Source organism: Epinephelus fuscoguttatus, linkage group LG17 (assembly GCF_011397635.1).
Source record: "Epinephelus fuscoguttatus linkage group LG17, E.fuscoguttatus.final_Chr_v1".
Classification (NCBI taxonomy): Eukaryota; Metazoa; Chordata; class Actinopteri; order Perciformes; family Serranidae; genus Epinephelus; species Epinephelus fuscoguttatus.
The window spans coordinates 21206756-21221437 of record NC_064768.1 but is presented as its reverse complement, the minus strand read 5'-3'; the positions used below and the strand labels follow the sequence as shown (position 1 = coordinate 21221437).

The 14682-nt window shown below is 42.9% G+C and overlaps 1 protein-coding gene across 1 annotated transcript in view; it reads left to right on the top strand.

Moving 5' to 3' along the window:
• The window catches only part of LOC125904513 (solute carrier family 45 member 4), a 67868-nt gene that overhangs the window by 20969 nt on the left and 32217 nt on the right, over positions 1–14682 (top strand). Inside the window, exon 3 of the mRNA XM_049601962.1 lies at positions 5963–7164. Within this exon, the coding sequence (XP_049457919.1) occupies positions 6840–7164 (325 nt within the window). The 5' untranslated portion in view covers positions 5963–6839. The remainder of the gene's footprint in view (positions 1–5962; positions 7165–14682) is intronic.

Sequence of the window (14682 nt, the reverse complement as noted above, 5' to 3'; positions counted from 1 at the left end):
CTCCCAGAAAAGCTGAGGTGAAATTCTATACAACCTGAGCTCATGTTACCGACTCACACACATGCACAAACAGACAGAAAAAATAGGGCACTAATTGGTGCGACATCTGCATAGACCTTTAATCAGATAGCACTGGATGCTTTGTGTGTGTGTCTGTGTGTGTTTTGTTGGACTGAGAGTTACAGATACAGGTCAGATAGTGCTGTCACCTGAGAGAGAGAGGGAGAGAGAGAGGGAGAGAGAGAGAGGGAGAAGCATGGACAAACAGCAGCGCCTGACCTGTTATTTTCTTCTACTTTTGAGTACTTTTTCTACCACTGCCAATACCATTATTCCCAGTTAGAGAAAGAGTACAGTGTAAAGCAGGACAGTGTTGGCCTGGTGCCGCAAATCACTAAATCCGCCCCTATAAAACATGCCCAAGTCACACCACTGATGAAATGCACTCAGCTATAGTATTAATATTTTAAGGCATGTTAGTCTCGTGCTTCTACATAACCACTGCAGTTATAAAGAAGAACATGGATTTAACTAGTGATATTTCTCTGGTGGTAACGTCTTTAGAGTTATAAGTAGGCATAATGTACACACTTTGAGATGTAGTGGCAGAGTGGTGCTGTTCCTGTAGGCTATCCACACATGCTTATTGACTGTTGATGGCTATAATGTGTATTTCCATGGTCCGCAAAGCCCTGAAGCCCAACCCCCACCGCTGCAGAGTCACAAGCCCCTTTTACACTGCCAGGTTTTCCGCGAATGTTGGGCCGTTTTGCCGTCAAGCTGCAAGTGTTTAGACACACAGAGCCGGATTGGCGAGTTGATCCGTGGTGCCCAGTTTTCCACCTCGTAGGGTAGTCATATAGGTGAAACCCTTTTAGTTTAAAAAGACCGAGGTGGCCCTCCTCAATGGGAGGGGCTGTTGAAGACTTGTGGGAGGAGCTGTTAATGACGCCGCACGTGCGACCCACTGGCGGTGGATAAACAGGAAACAGCTGATAGCAGGAATTAGCAAGCAGAAGGAAACACAAACCTGACACTGTAAAGATGAGCAACTGAGGAGACAAGGAATTGCGCGCCCCCCTTGTCCTTGCAAACGAAGAGGCCATTAACCGTCAGATGACGGGGACGGTGAGGAATGGGCCGACTTACCAGAGAATTGCCGAAGGACTGACTAGCCGCGGCTTCCCTCCCACGTCACTGTTTATGTCACACGCTGAGCTTAGGCCTGTCATGATAACAGATTTTGCTGGGCGATTAATTGCGTCAGAAATTATTGCGATAAGCGATAATATTGTGTAATATTGTGCTTTTAAGACCATTTTTATTATTGTTGTAATTTTGCTGTTTTTAGACCATTTTGTAAACTTATATAATGATAATAAAGGCATATTGATGCAAGTACAGCCTTTTAAAGAGAAATAAACATTTATTTAACAAGAATATTTAGGAATGCAAAAAAAGAAAATTTAAATATCCAAAATAACACGTAAAAATATCGACATAAATAAAATATCGACAGGTGTGCAGTTAAGTTGGTTGTACTCGCTATTTTTGTTGTGGCACACCGGCTCGTCCAAATTACTGGGCTCCCCTGTCATTTGGTTTAAATCCCAAATACTCCCACACAGGGGCCATGGCATTTGGTTTAGGAACAAGTTCCCTGTCTTTCTCTTACTCTCAACTGATTTTTTTTTCTCCACCTCGTCTCCCCCTCACGAAGATCACACTGTGTGTGTGTGTGTGTGTGTAGCCCATAGCCCCGCCTCCCCCACAGAGACAAAGACACTCGATGACGAGAGCTTTGCCTCCGTTCATTACGCTAATGAACCAACTCACCTGGCTGCCAGACAATGCACAGCAGTGAGCGCTCTTGTCGTCCAGTCTCTTTGGTGGAGAGACGAGTAAAACAAACACGCATGAATATGGCAATTAATCGCAGCCGTAAAAGTTACTGTCTCCCTTTTAATTTACCGTGCAATTAACCGACTTATTGCATATCGCATCAGGCCTAGCTGAGCTACACGTTTTGTTACATGCTCACGCCCGCCATTGCCCCGAAAAGGGCACATTCCGTATGAACAAAAGTAGGTGGCGGCATTTTGCTGCACTCCCAGCTGTTTCTTTATTTATTGTAAGTTTAGAATAAATTGATTGTGTTGTGTGTCCAAAGTTTGTCACTGCAGATCCTTAGGTCCCCAGCAATACAGTTGTCAAGTGTGAAGTTGATCGGATGAACGGTTCTTGATATGCGTTAAGGAAGGATATAGGCAGAGAGTCCCTGCCCTATGACTCACCCTTATATACACACAGATAAATTTGAAACCAAGTTGTCAAACTTGATGGGTAGCATTTCTTATTGAGCTGTCTGGCTCGTTATGTCTCTTAGAGTATTTTCGGCCTCACAAAGACGATTCACATTCAGAGCATTACAGACTTAACCACTGATGCTAATAATGCTTAATGCTTCAGACCACACCCACGGTTTGATGTATTTTAGCCCAATGGCGCCCATCAGTTGCAGAGATGTGAAACTCTTTTGAAGTCACACTGAATCTCAGTTTCATTGTCTATCTAACACAGCTTTTTTTCCATTGTGTGATGGTGAGACCATACTGATGATGTGTTGCTTTCAGTTTGGCCCCAACACTTTCTAGAAATTAAAATCCAGTCAGGGCCTATCAGGGCTCCGCACTGTAGTTGATGACATAAAATGCAGAACAGTAATGGTGGCTCCCCAGTACAAGTAAACACAGCAATAAGTGAAGTTATTGCAGAAATAGAGTCAATAACAACAAATTTTTCACCGTTCTTCTGACTGGATCTGGTAAAAGCTTGATTTATTAACTGGCTCAATTGGTGATGAAGATGACACCTATTGTGTCATTAATGCTGATTGGCTGAAGGAGTTTGTGAGGATGAGTCCCGCCCACTGAATGCCAGATTGATTGAGAGAGCAAGACAGAATATTCTCATTTCATCAGGATGTTCTTACCAGGCTATGTTAATGCAGTTGACGGAGCAGATGATCACCACATGGGTGTAGCCTCAGTGTTGTCACATTCCAGGTTACCACACAGAACTGATTAACTTTTGCAGCAAAACTAATGGCTTATCAAATGTAAAAAAAAATATTTATATCCATATAACTGTTTTGCTTTGCTGTTTGTTAAAAACAAGACCATAATGTCAGCATCTCCACCCTGTTTGTGTATGTTCCCACCATTCCCAATTTAATCCTAACTTCCCATCACACTGAGGCCGCTGGTTAACCACATCTAAACATTTTGTTGTCGGGTGTTGTGACACATCTGGCCACAGAGACTTTTGCCAGCTTGGGTGCTTCGGCACATCATGTTCTCTCTCCCCGACAGTGGAGGGAGGCCGTGGTGTTCCTTCTGTGCTCGGCCTCTAATTTGAACGTAATTTAGATTTTTAATTAGTGTGTATTTGTTATGTATATATGAGTGCTGGAAAAGGAGTGGGCCTTGTTATGTAATCTGCTGCAGTGTGTGAGGTCAGGTGAGGAGGGGGCTGTGTGTGTGTGTGTGTGTGTGTGTGTGTGTGTGTGTGTGTGTAAAATATTCATGAACATCTTGAGTGCATCATGAATGTTAATGGGGACATGTGAGAGCACCGAAAATGGAGAGGAGAGTTGAACCAGAGAAAGTAAGAAACGGGCAGAGACGCAAATATTTTCAACCTCCACCCTCTTCCATCTGTCTGTCTCTACTCACTCTTCCTCTGCCTAACTTTGCGCCCTCCATCTCTTACTCCTCCCACCTCCCACCTGATCAAACCCGCCATCCTTCCCTCCTTCCTTGCCTCACCTCTTGCCTTTCGTCCTCCTTCCCTCTCTCTTGTTTTGTTTTCTTTCTCAATCTCCCTCTAAGAGGCTTGATGAGGGTCTTAGCACTGTTATGATTTGTGTGTGTGTGTGTGTGTGTGTGTGTGCGCCTTTCACGTGGCAGGCATTAGTGTGTGTGTGTGTTGGGTGTGAGGAAACGTGCCATCTCCACAGGTTATAATCCAGTGGCCCGCTGGACACAAAAACACACACTCTGGAATTTAACTCTGCAGGGCGTCATATTGAACATACATGCAGTCTGTTTTTCTCCTTCTCTCTATGAGGCATGTTGTTAGCTGACGGCCCTCATGTCTCGTTCTCCTCTCTTTCTCTTTTTTTTTCATCCACATATCTCATTTCTTCTCATCAAACACACACACACAAGCCCTCTGTTTGAAACAGTAGTTCAATTTGAAAACAGTTCAGCTCATTGCACGCTTTCATCCTCCCCATCGAGTTCTAAAAGACTGTCCGTGTGTCTGAGAGGATGAATCATGTGCTCAGACCAATTACACTGTTTAAAAATGGGCTCTTTTCATAGGAGAGACTGTGTGGGCCAATATCACAAGTAAGAAGTGAGAAATACGTTTATCTTTTCACTCACAAAGGCAAGCACCAACAAAATGGCTGTGACGCCAAAAAATTACTTCCTACAAATTGCAACAAAAATGCTGCTTGTGTTGCTGAGACGCTGTGCACCACGGGGATCAGCGTGGGAAATTAGTTTTTGTGGAGTTTGACAATCACGGGTCCACATGAACAGAGGACAAAAAGGCTTCTTAAGTGTGTTGGTAATAAAGAAAAAATGATAGGAGTTGTTAAATGCAGAAAACGGAGACCATTTGATTCCATATGTGAAAAAATGGAGAGACAAAGGGTAAAAAAAAAAACCCATTTGGTTCAAGCTTGGCGAGCTTACCCAGGCAGCCTGTTGGCACGGGACTGGTATTACCTGGGGACCTCCAGTAATTTGTAATAATTGCAGAGGTCGTCAGAGATCTTAATCACGTGCTAATCCGCCATGTCTGTAGTTTGTCATGTAACAGTTACACCACAAATTATCTAACATTTTCCGGCAAACACAGAGGTCAAGTGATAATTTTAGTTCTGTGCAAATCTGCATCTCGGTGATGTGGGGTCTTTAGATTTTTGCTGTCTCTGTGCCTCTTTTCTGCCAAGAATTACAGAGGCTGCGTTGGTAATTATAAATGAAAGTTTGACAGCATTTTGCGTGCAGGAGGATCATCTTGCTATTCACAGAATAAGCAAGTTTAGATCCATCAGAAGAGCGAAAAATCTGATAATGATGAGATGGATGACGCGTGACAGCGAGTGGAGTTACAGATGACTGTGAGCATCACAGCTGTGAGATAATGTCGGTCAACTCAAATGAAATACAGACTTTGCTCAACCCCTGCTAATGCGCAGCATGAACCACAGTATCATATTCTCATACAATTGTTCGTATGTTATCTAATAAATCAGCGCCCCTGCAAGTTTGGTTTAAGAAAGGACTCATGGTTGGGTGTCATCATGTTACATAGGCCTGCTTAGCATAAAGTTATGTACTTAAAATAACATGGGTTAGGTTTAGGAAAGTTACCTTAAAATAACTTGGTTTCATATGGGACATGAACACTGGTCTCTTGGGGGAAAGTCATACGCATACTTTCAATATCTCTATCTTTACACTCATCAGCACATTCGTTAGGTGATGGAAGCCCTCATGATCACATGGGTTATAAACGAATTCTGGTGCATGAGGTCCCTGGTAATTTTTGTACCAATTAAATAGGGATATTGATAAAGAAATTAAGGGTAAAAACACAGGTGGCACTCCTGGCCACAACACTTCCACCTCTTCGTTCTTCCTTCTCTTGATGCTCTACCTTCACCTTGTACGTTCATATCGACACACCTGAGAAAAAATGCAGTTTTGCTTTTTGTGTATATGCCGCAAAGCTACCTATTTGAAAGTCACTAACTGTGGTGTTCTTCTCTTTTTCTTATCAACCACCTCACCACCATCATCTCTCCTCCTGACCAACTGGATGCCTGGATTGTGGCTCCGTGCTTCTCCACCTGCCTGTCGTCGTTCTCTGGGCATTTTCCTTCCAGATTGATCAGCCAATCGATGGGGATTTTCAGAGGAGCTCCGCCTACCTTCGCTGCCTTCCCTCCTCCTCCTCCTCCCCTCTCCCCCCGCGGCCACTCCACCCCCCCCACCCACCCTGTCATCCAGGCCTCCATCCAGCCCTCCATACACAAAATGACTCTGGAACTTACTGAATGGTCTTCTATATGGATTTTTACAGCTTGTAATAGACAGTAAGAAAAGGAGGGGGAAACCTCAATGACAAAAAAGCCATAAAGCGCACGCACACCACACACACACACACACACACACACACACATACACACACACACACTCACTCACTCATACACACACAAACACACCCGACGCACACAGAAAGAAGTAAACACTCTTGGAATGTACCGCACACTCTTCCTGTGAAAATTCAACTGCTTCCTTTTTATTTTTCTGGATTTTCTACAAACCTTTGGAAAGCTGATTTTGTCTTTTTCTTTTTTTGTGTGTTTTTTTTTTTTTTTCAAATCTGGGACAAAAGAAAAAGCCGAGAGGATTAACACGTGTTGAATTTGAAGCTGCAGTGTTTTGGGAGGACAACCTGCTTTTTGGACGACTTGTTTTGAGGACAACTGATTGCTGATTGAGATTTTTTTTCTTTACATTAACCTGATAGATCTATAGATAATAGATCAGATTTTCCTTCATTTAAGTTACGACCATAGGCTGCAGTTTGTAGCTTGTAAAGATTGTAACTGAGTCACTACTAGTTTTTAAGTACTTATATATATGTATATGTATAAGTGACTTGATACGAGCAGGGATTGTTTTTCCTTTGGTAGCCACAGGTAGTTCTCAGATTTGTCAGCGTGTTAGAGGAGGTGCTCTTGTTCTCTCGTTGCGTGCATGCCCTCCACCATGCCTCCCCAGAACACAGAGGCCGACGCTATGCAGGTTGGATCTCTGGTGGGCGGGGGTAGCGCCAAAAACACCACGGCATCAGGCTCGGATGGGGAAAAAGGGGGAGCAGGAGGCGAGACGGATGGATCGGGAGGCAGCGGTGGAGGAGCGGGTGGAGGAGGAGGTCGAGGAGGGGAGGAGTCAGCGAGCGAGGGATCTGTTGAAGGCATACCCCTGAAGAGATGGGTGATGCACGGGGCCGTGATGTTCGGGCGGGAGTTCTGCTATGCCATGGAGACGGCGCTGGTGACACCCGTACTGCTGCAGATAGGTCAGTAAAGAGGTCACACACACACACACACACACACACACAGATTCATGGCATATGTACTGTATTTACATAAAAACACAGGTGCATCACTCTAAAAACAACCAGAAGTCGTAAATGCCAGAGGGATTTTTTCTTTTGTCACCTTCTACCTGCTGCTGTTCTCACTTTATTCCTGCTGTGCTTACACCCCCTCTGACCCCCCAAAAACAAAGGAAGGCATTCCATCCTCACCCCCTTATGCACGTTATGACTTTTTAGACTTTCTTTTGCCGTAAAATTGCGTGAGCAAGTAAAAAAAAAATAGCAAAAATAGTTGCAATTTTTGTATAATTCCTTAAAAGTCAGTCAGTGCAGAACTCACAGGGGTTGGTTTATTTTGCATTGATTGTTGCATTGTTTGTCGATTGTTGTTGTAGCCGCCTAATTGGCTGTCTGTTTCAGAGTCTACACAGAGTTGCATTGTTACAGCTAACAAGCCATATAATTATCGGTTAATTTGTCTATTTTATGATTAATCAGTTCGTTTTTGGGATTTATGAAATGTTGGAAAATCTCAAAAAGCCAAAGATATTCTAATTCTGTAAGTCACCAGTTTAGTCAGTTATTCAAAGCCTTTCTGTTCATAGCTCTTTACACATTTGTTGCAGTAAAGCCCCTTTCCCACTGCACAAAAAACCCATTAACACCTGCTAACATCTGGCTTTTGTATGTAATGGGAAAGGTTACAATCAGCATTCACATCCGGGTCAAATGACTCTGCAGCAGTAAATGGTATTTATTCCACTCATGCAGCACTCAGACAGTATTTCATATTAATTTGCACTGTGTTTCAAAGAGCTACTGAAAAGGTAAGATATAAAGAAGTAACCATAGTAACATTTTCACTGGCCTCCATGCTGCTTTTTACCATTTACTAACCTGTTTTCCGTCCTTTCCATGACTTCAAATGTGACACACTAGTGTAAAAAACAGAAAGGCATACTGGTCTGCAGCAATCGGCAACCTCCAAGGCTAAAAAGTGAAGCCTACGCCGAAGTGCCAAAAACTGTAGCTCTTTGAACGGCCACTTGAGGCTGGCTTCAAAATCAAGTCAATAGCTGTAGACCCTCGTATTAAAATGTTCATCTTAATAGTAGAAATAAATCTGTTGACTGCCTGGTACAAAAAATGGTTTTGGTTTTTATAGCTAATTTCTCCCTTCATGACCATTGTAAGGGGGTGAATTTACATCTTATCCAGGCCCAAAGTTATGCATATTTAAGGGTGGGGCCACTTGAGTGACAGGCTGTCTGTGAGGTATCGCCACAGTCAGATCTAACCCTTGCTCCTCCACAATTTCAACCTCTCGACCAAATATGGTCACCTCTGGTTCCAAAAACATGGAGACATTAAGGGTTTTAGAGGGTTATTTGCTAACATGGCCACAGTTGCAGGGCGCAGTTATTGGTGTTATACTAATGCAATGAAAGACAAGACAAACAGCAACACCAGTATGTGATGATTGATGCCAGTGGTTCCCAAACTGTAGTGCGTGGTGGACCATGAGGGGGTCGTTGAGAGGGTTCCACTGTAATCAAAACTCAGATTCAAGTAGTTTCAAGACAAGGCCATGCTATGTATGTTTATTTTGGTGTGCGTGTTTTTCCGGGCAACAGCCGTATGCTAGGTGTGTAGTTTAAAGGTATACTATGTGAGCATTGTCAGGCACTGTTTGCAAGCAGTAGGAATGGGAATTGATAATATTTTATTGACAGCAGTGCCATTATTAGTTCTGCTTATCGATTTCTTTATTGATTTTCTGTGTGGAAAAACAGTAGCCCAGGCCTCAATTTTATTTCTGTGCCAAACCACCAAACATTTCTTGTGGGTCATAAGTGATGTTGAGAGGGATTGCCTCTCTGTTAGTCTATCGCTTTTTGGGAAATCCTCCATTAGACACCCTTAAAGAGAAAAGCAGCAAATCCTAACAATGGAGACATTGCAGCCATCTAGTTAATGAAGAATAAACCTCTCATTCTTATTCAGGATACAACCATCGCATCCCTGTTATAAGAAGAAGCAATACAAGGTCATATCGAATACAAAGTGTGTGTAAACTTATTATAGTGTCTGAGCGGGAACAGGGCGTCTTGTTGTTGATCCCGATGTTGTTCTGGCATTTCAGAGGACACCTTGGCAGCTAGATATATCCCCCCTGCTGTCCACCTTGTTCAGATGGACTTCCTCTGGATCTGCCTGGAGATTAGCTTGCTCACACACACACACACACACACACACACACGCACACACACACACACACACACACACACACACACACTCACTCACTCACACGCACAGAGACAGACATCCAGTCACAGTGAGCGCGCTGTCATTTGCACCTAGCGTCGTCATTGACAGTCTTGAAGTATTCACCAAGTCCAAATCTGTCTGGAGTACACCGGAGCCCTCAGGGGAGATGGCGAGGGTGTGAGAAGTAAAAAGGAGGAGAGGACGGGAACAACATGAGAGTGAGAAGGGGAGGTAGAGAGAGCAAGAGGGAGATGAAAGGCTGAAGCAGCCGTAACCTTGCTTATAATTCAAAGTCACTTCCCATGCAATCCCCCCCCCCCCCCCCTTCTCTCGCTTCCTTTCCTTTTCTCTCCAAATCTCTCCTTCCCCCTCAGTGGCGTAATGTGATCTCCTAGCTTACATAACCAAGGCGACATGAGTGGCAGGACACTCTGTGGCCACCGTGACTCCTGGCTGGCTCACCCAGGATGAGCTGCCACAGGGAGAAAGACTTTGAAACACTCGCTTTGACAAATGTTCTGTTTTCTGTTAGAAGGACTGCACTAAGATCTGCCAAATGTTGTAAAGAAAGTTATTGAAAATCTATTATGTTATGGCAGAAGAAGTGAAGATCAGAGATTAATGGTGGGATTCCGAAACAGTTTGTACCTTGTAATCGTAATTACTGCAACCAGATACCAGGCTTGTCTTCTGTGGTAGTGTGAGACCAGGGGAGTTTGCTGCTGCATGTTTTTGTTCTAATTTTAGCCCTGATTTAGCTAACCTATTTTTTTTTAGATCAGGATGTGTCTGAGCCCCTCTTAGTAGATTTTAGAGCCACAGAGAGGTACAACTGCTGCAGATTAGTTCACTGAAATAAATGCAACTGAAGCAGACAGAGCAGTGACTTTAGTGTCTAACTGAGATTCATCACTGATGTGGAGGGTTAATCCAGTCATGTCGGCCTTTTTGTGTCAGGCTAATTGACTGTTGTTCAATCTGACCTCTAATGCTGATCATAGGAATTACAGTCCATCCAAATTAATTATGAAGCAGACTGCACTCAGCGGAGCATCGTGTTTAATTGTCATACTAAATTGTTGTGTGTTAGGAGATGCACACATTTACATGACTGCACCTGAAATGTGATACGATACAGAGGATTACAGCTGTTGTTTAGCGTGAATATCACAATGTGATCAGGTGAATCAGCATCACATTTGATGTGGGAACAGACCTGAAAGTAGCAATCATCTTTTTTATTTTTCTTTTACACTATAGGCTGAGAAACAACACAGCACTTGCATATCATCACCTTTTAAGTTTATATGGTGATCTTGTTAGCCAACAGTTGCTTATTTACACATCGAGCAGACGCAGTGCAACATTATCATTCATTTGAAATGGTGCTGACAGGAAACAAGGCTGATGAGACTGAAACAAAGCAGTAAAACTGAAGGTTTAAACTTGAGCTAAGAAATGCTGACATGTTTTGTAAAGCTGAGGGGAGCTGCAGTCGGGTGATAATTCTTAGTGGGTTCAGCTCTTAAAGGATAACTTGTGTATTTTTCAACCTTAACGTCCAAGTGACTAATGGGAATGGGAACAATTGTTGAAATCCAATATTTAGCAAGAGTGCTGCAGCCGGCAGCGATGAAACAGGCTGCATTCCATTCGGGGTGTGTTCACACCGTCATTTTACATCCACAGAAAGCGCTTGTTTTTGTCACTGACAGGCTCAGATTGTTATTCTAAGTGTCTGACAACAATATGGGAAGCCATCTTGGTTAATCTCTCCACTGTTCCAGTGATCACCAAAGCTGTTTGGTTGATATAAACCCTTAATTCACCCAGTTAGATGTGAAAATATGCCGGCGCTGTAGCCGGAGTCTGGTGGGTTTGGTGATAGGGATTTTGGGGCTGTTTCTAGTTAAACAAAAAGGATCTAATTATTTAAGAAGAAGGACTATCTCTGTAGGGATCCTTCCATAATGTTGTGAGACAATCATATTAACAATCTGAACATGTTTGTGGCAAAAACAAACACTTTTAGTGGACGACTGTTGGTGGTGCATAATTGCTTTGAGTGGTGACATTGCAGCCTGATTCGCTGCTGCAGGTTGCAGGACTCCCACTCAATACCGCTGAGTGAGTTGTTGTTGTTGTTGTTGTTGTTGTTGTTGTTGTTGTTGGTCCCATCAATCACTCAGACACAAAAACATGGTAAAATAGGGTCCAGGTTGAAAATACCAAAGTTAACCTTCAAGGTCTTCTCCCAGTGGCTTATTACTTTCTGTCCTGAGCCACTTTCTTTGGAGTGATGGCACTTTCCTGTCCTTGTTTTACATCCATGCTGTCTATGTGTGATTGTGTCACATGAATCCTTTTAGAAGTTATATGTCGTCATGCATTTTCCTCTACAATGGCTGGTTTTGTGCAGACTGATTCATGTTTTTAGCCTGCAAACAGACAAACAAACAGGCCTAGTGAGATGAAAACAAACCCACCCTCCAACTCTGTGGGCAGAGGTCCAAGTTTTAGGATAACAAATATCGACACCCCCCCCCCCCCCCTTCTATGTGGTTAATGCTCATGCAGGAGACTGACTGTAGCTACTGGAATTAGCTGGATAGCTGGCTGGTTGGCTCGCCCTGAGTGAAACCATTGTGTGTGTGTAACCCCACAACATTGGGGTCAGAGAAGGAGGGTGTGTGTGTTAGTGTGTGTGTGTGTGCAGGAGACACAGTTTGGTCAAGGAGCCCATATTTACACAACCCAGAGAAAGGATAAGAAACTTCTACCTTACAAGGTCCTGTGCCGAGAGCATGCAGAGCTCTCTGTTCTGTCTCCGAGCTCCTGGCAGCAGTCACTCAGACTGGGACACAGGCCTTTCCCCTAAAGGCACACACAAACATAAAGACTAATGGACCAGTCACATCACACATGACCTTCTTCCAACTGAGCCTTTACTCCCTCAAACTGGTGAGATAGGCACAGAGGAAAAAACCCAGAAATCTAAATTTGGCAGAAAATAGCTCATAATGAAAAGATGATTGAGAACAGGCCACCTGTGCAGCCCAGGGCCATATTGTAATGATTTTTGTGCACTGACTTTTGATTTTATTTTGCCTCTCCTCCAGATATATTTAACTTCTGGTCTTTTTGAAAGTTCTATCTTTTAAGAGCATCACCTAATGACTTAATGCAGCTGAAAGTGAAGTAAGAGCAAGAGAGAGATGAGTCAATGATAAGAAAGGAGATTAAGAGACATGATAAGGAGGGAGGGGGAATAAGGAGAGAGGAGGTGAAGAGTGCAGATGTTGTGTTGTGTCGCTCTTTTTGGTTCAGAGGGGGGTGTATTACATAACAACAAGCTCTCTGAGCTTAAAGTGTACACAGAGAAAGCTGTTAAAGCATCATGATGCTCATTACAGACATATCAGAAGGATAAACTGATGCAATCTGATGCATTAATGCTCAATTTCAGCAGCTCCACATTAGCTGCTGGAATTATCTGTAACAAGGTTACAGTTTAGGACATGCACTAGTCTCAGAGTAGAGAGTAGATGTTATTGGACACAAAAATCATGCAGGTTGAATACCTGCAGACACCAGGCTCAGGGTGAAATCAATTAACACAGGTGCCTGTGATTTTGTGAGTTTGCAGCTGTCACAGTTGATCAAATAGGGAAATGAAAGGGGCCACTTTAAGTCCCAAAATAGCAGGACATAAAGGGGAGAAATGAAAAAACACTCACTGAGAAACAGCAGCAGATGTGCAACAGATCTTCCGTCTTCAGTCTGGAGGTGTGGAGTCCACTAATATTAAATGTTAAAGCGCTGTGTTAAACATGCCCAAAGTTAGCTAACATTGGGTAGTACCCTTAACCTGACAGCAGTGCATCCATGTACAGAGTTGAAATATAAAAGACAGTTATACTAAAGCATTTTCTTTCACTCTTAGGGATGAATTATTGACATTTTCTTTCATACAGGCCTGAAGCCAAAGACTCTAGGGGAGTTAATGAGCAATGGATGATTTATTTTGCAAAAGCTTTCTGTACTTTTTGACCTTCCTGGAGTGCACATCGTTCTCTTCTCACCACCTGAGTCTGCTTATCAGGACAGTCCAGTCTGAAGGTGACCACCATTAGCCTTGTTTAATCTAGATCTGTTTATTTGCCTGTTTGACTAACTAGCTGTGCATGCAGCACCAGCCGTGCCACCAATGTGGTACCCAAAAGCAGTCCAGGGCTGGCAGCCCTGTGACATTGTTATCCTTCTTTGGAGGCCGTCTTGGCTTTACTAAAGGAGATTACTACAATCCACCAGGAAATGTCCTTCTATTCATTCAGGTTCTGCTGCCGAAGGCCTCGGCTCACTGTAATAGAGTCTTGACCGTAACTTAATTCCATTTCCTCAGCTAAAGCTTCAACTGTTTGACACACCATACAGCTGTTATGTTTGCATGCCGAGACTGAATGATCATCCAGATAAGGGACGTTCTAACGATTAATTACCCTGATGTTTCGATAGAAGTTTAAACTACTACTAGTTGACTTGTCTTAAAGCAAGAAAACACTCAGTAACAGTCAAAATTCAGCACTATTTATAAGGTTAAACACTGTCCAAAAAATATTGCATGCATTTTATGAGCCATCTGAAATTATAAATCACATCTTTGACAACCAAATTATGTTTTAAATCCTGCATATATGCGTGCCCCCCTGCACACTGCATGTTATCCTACAAAGCATGAGGACAACTAACCAAAAGCTAACAAAATAACATTTAGTAAACAGCTTTAGGAAAATCAATCTTTAGGAAACCTGGTTATTACAACAGAATTTGCACTGAGTAAATGCTACCCCATAAAATAATAATTTTAAATTTAGCCAACAGATCCTGATGCATCTTGTCTTGTCGTGATCAACTTAGTAGATGATTATATAAACAATAATAGTCCCACTCATTTAATACATAGCATTTTAGGTGTGCAATAGCACCTCAGCTCTTGAATGCAAATGTTTTATTTTACAAAAGTGTATTATTTTTTAATGATATTGCTGGAGGTGGTCTTAATTCCAGGCACTGTGGTCCATTTTTGCTTTAAAACACTGCAGGAAACCATCAACTTAACTAAAGTGCTCGTCATGTATTTGTGATTTCACCTGATGGTATCAAGACGGTAGCATGTTAGCATGCAGCACAATAGATTCTGCTAGCAGCCCCTGAAGGTTTAAAAGTACA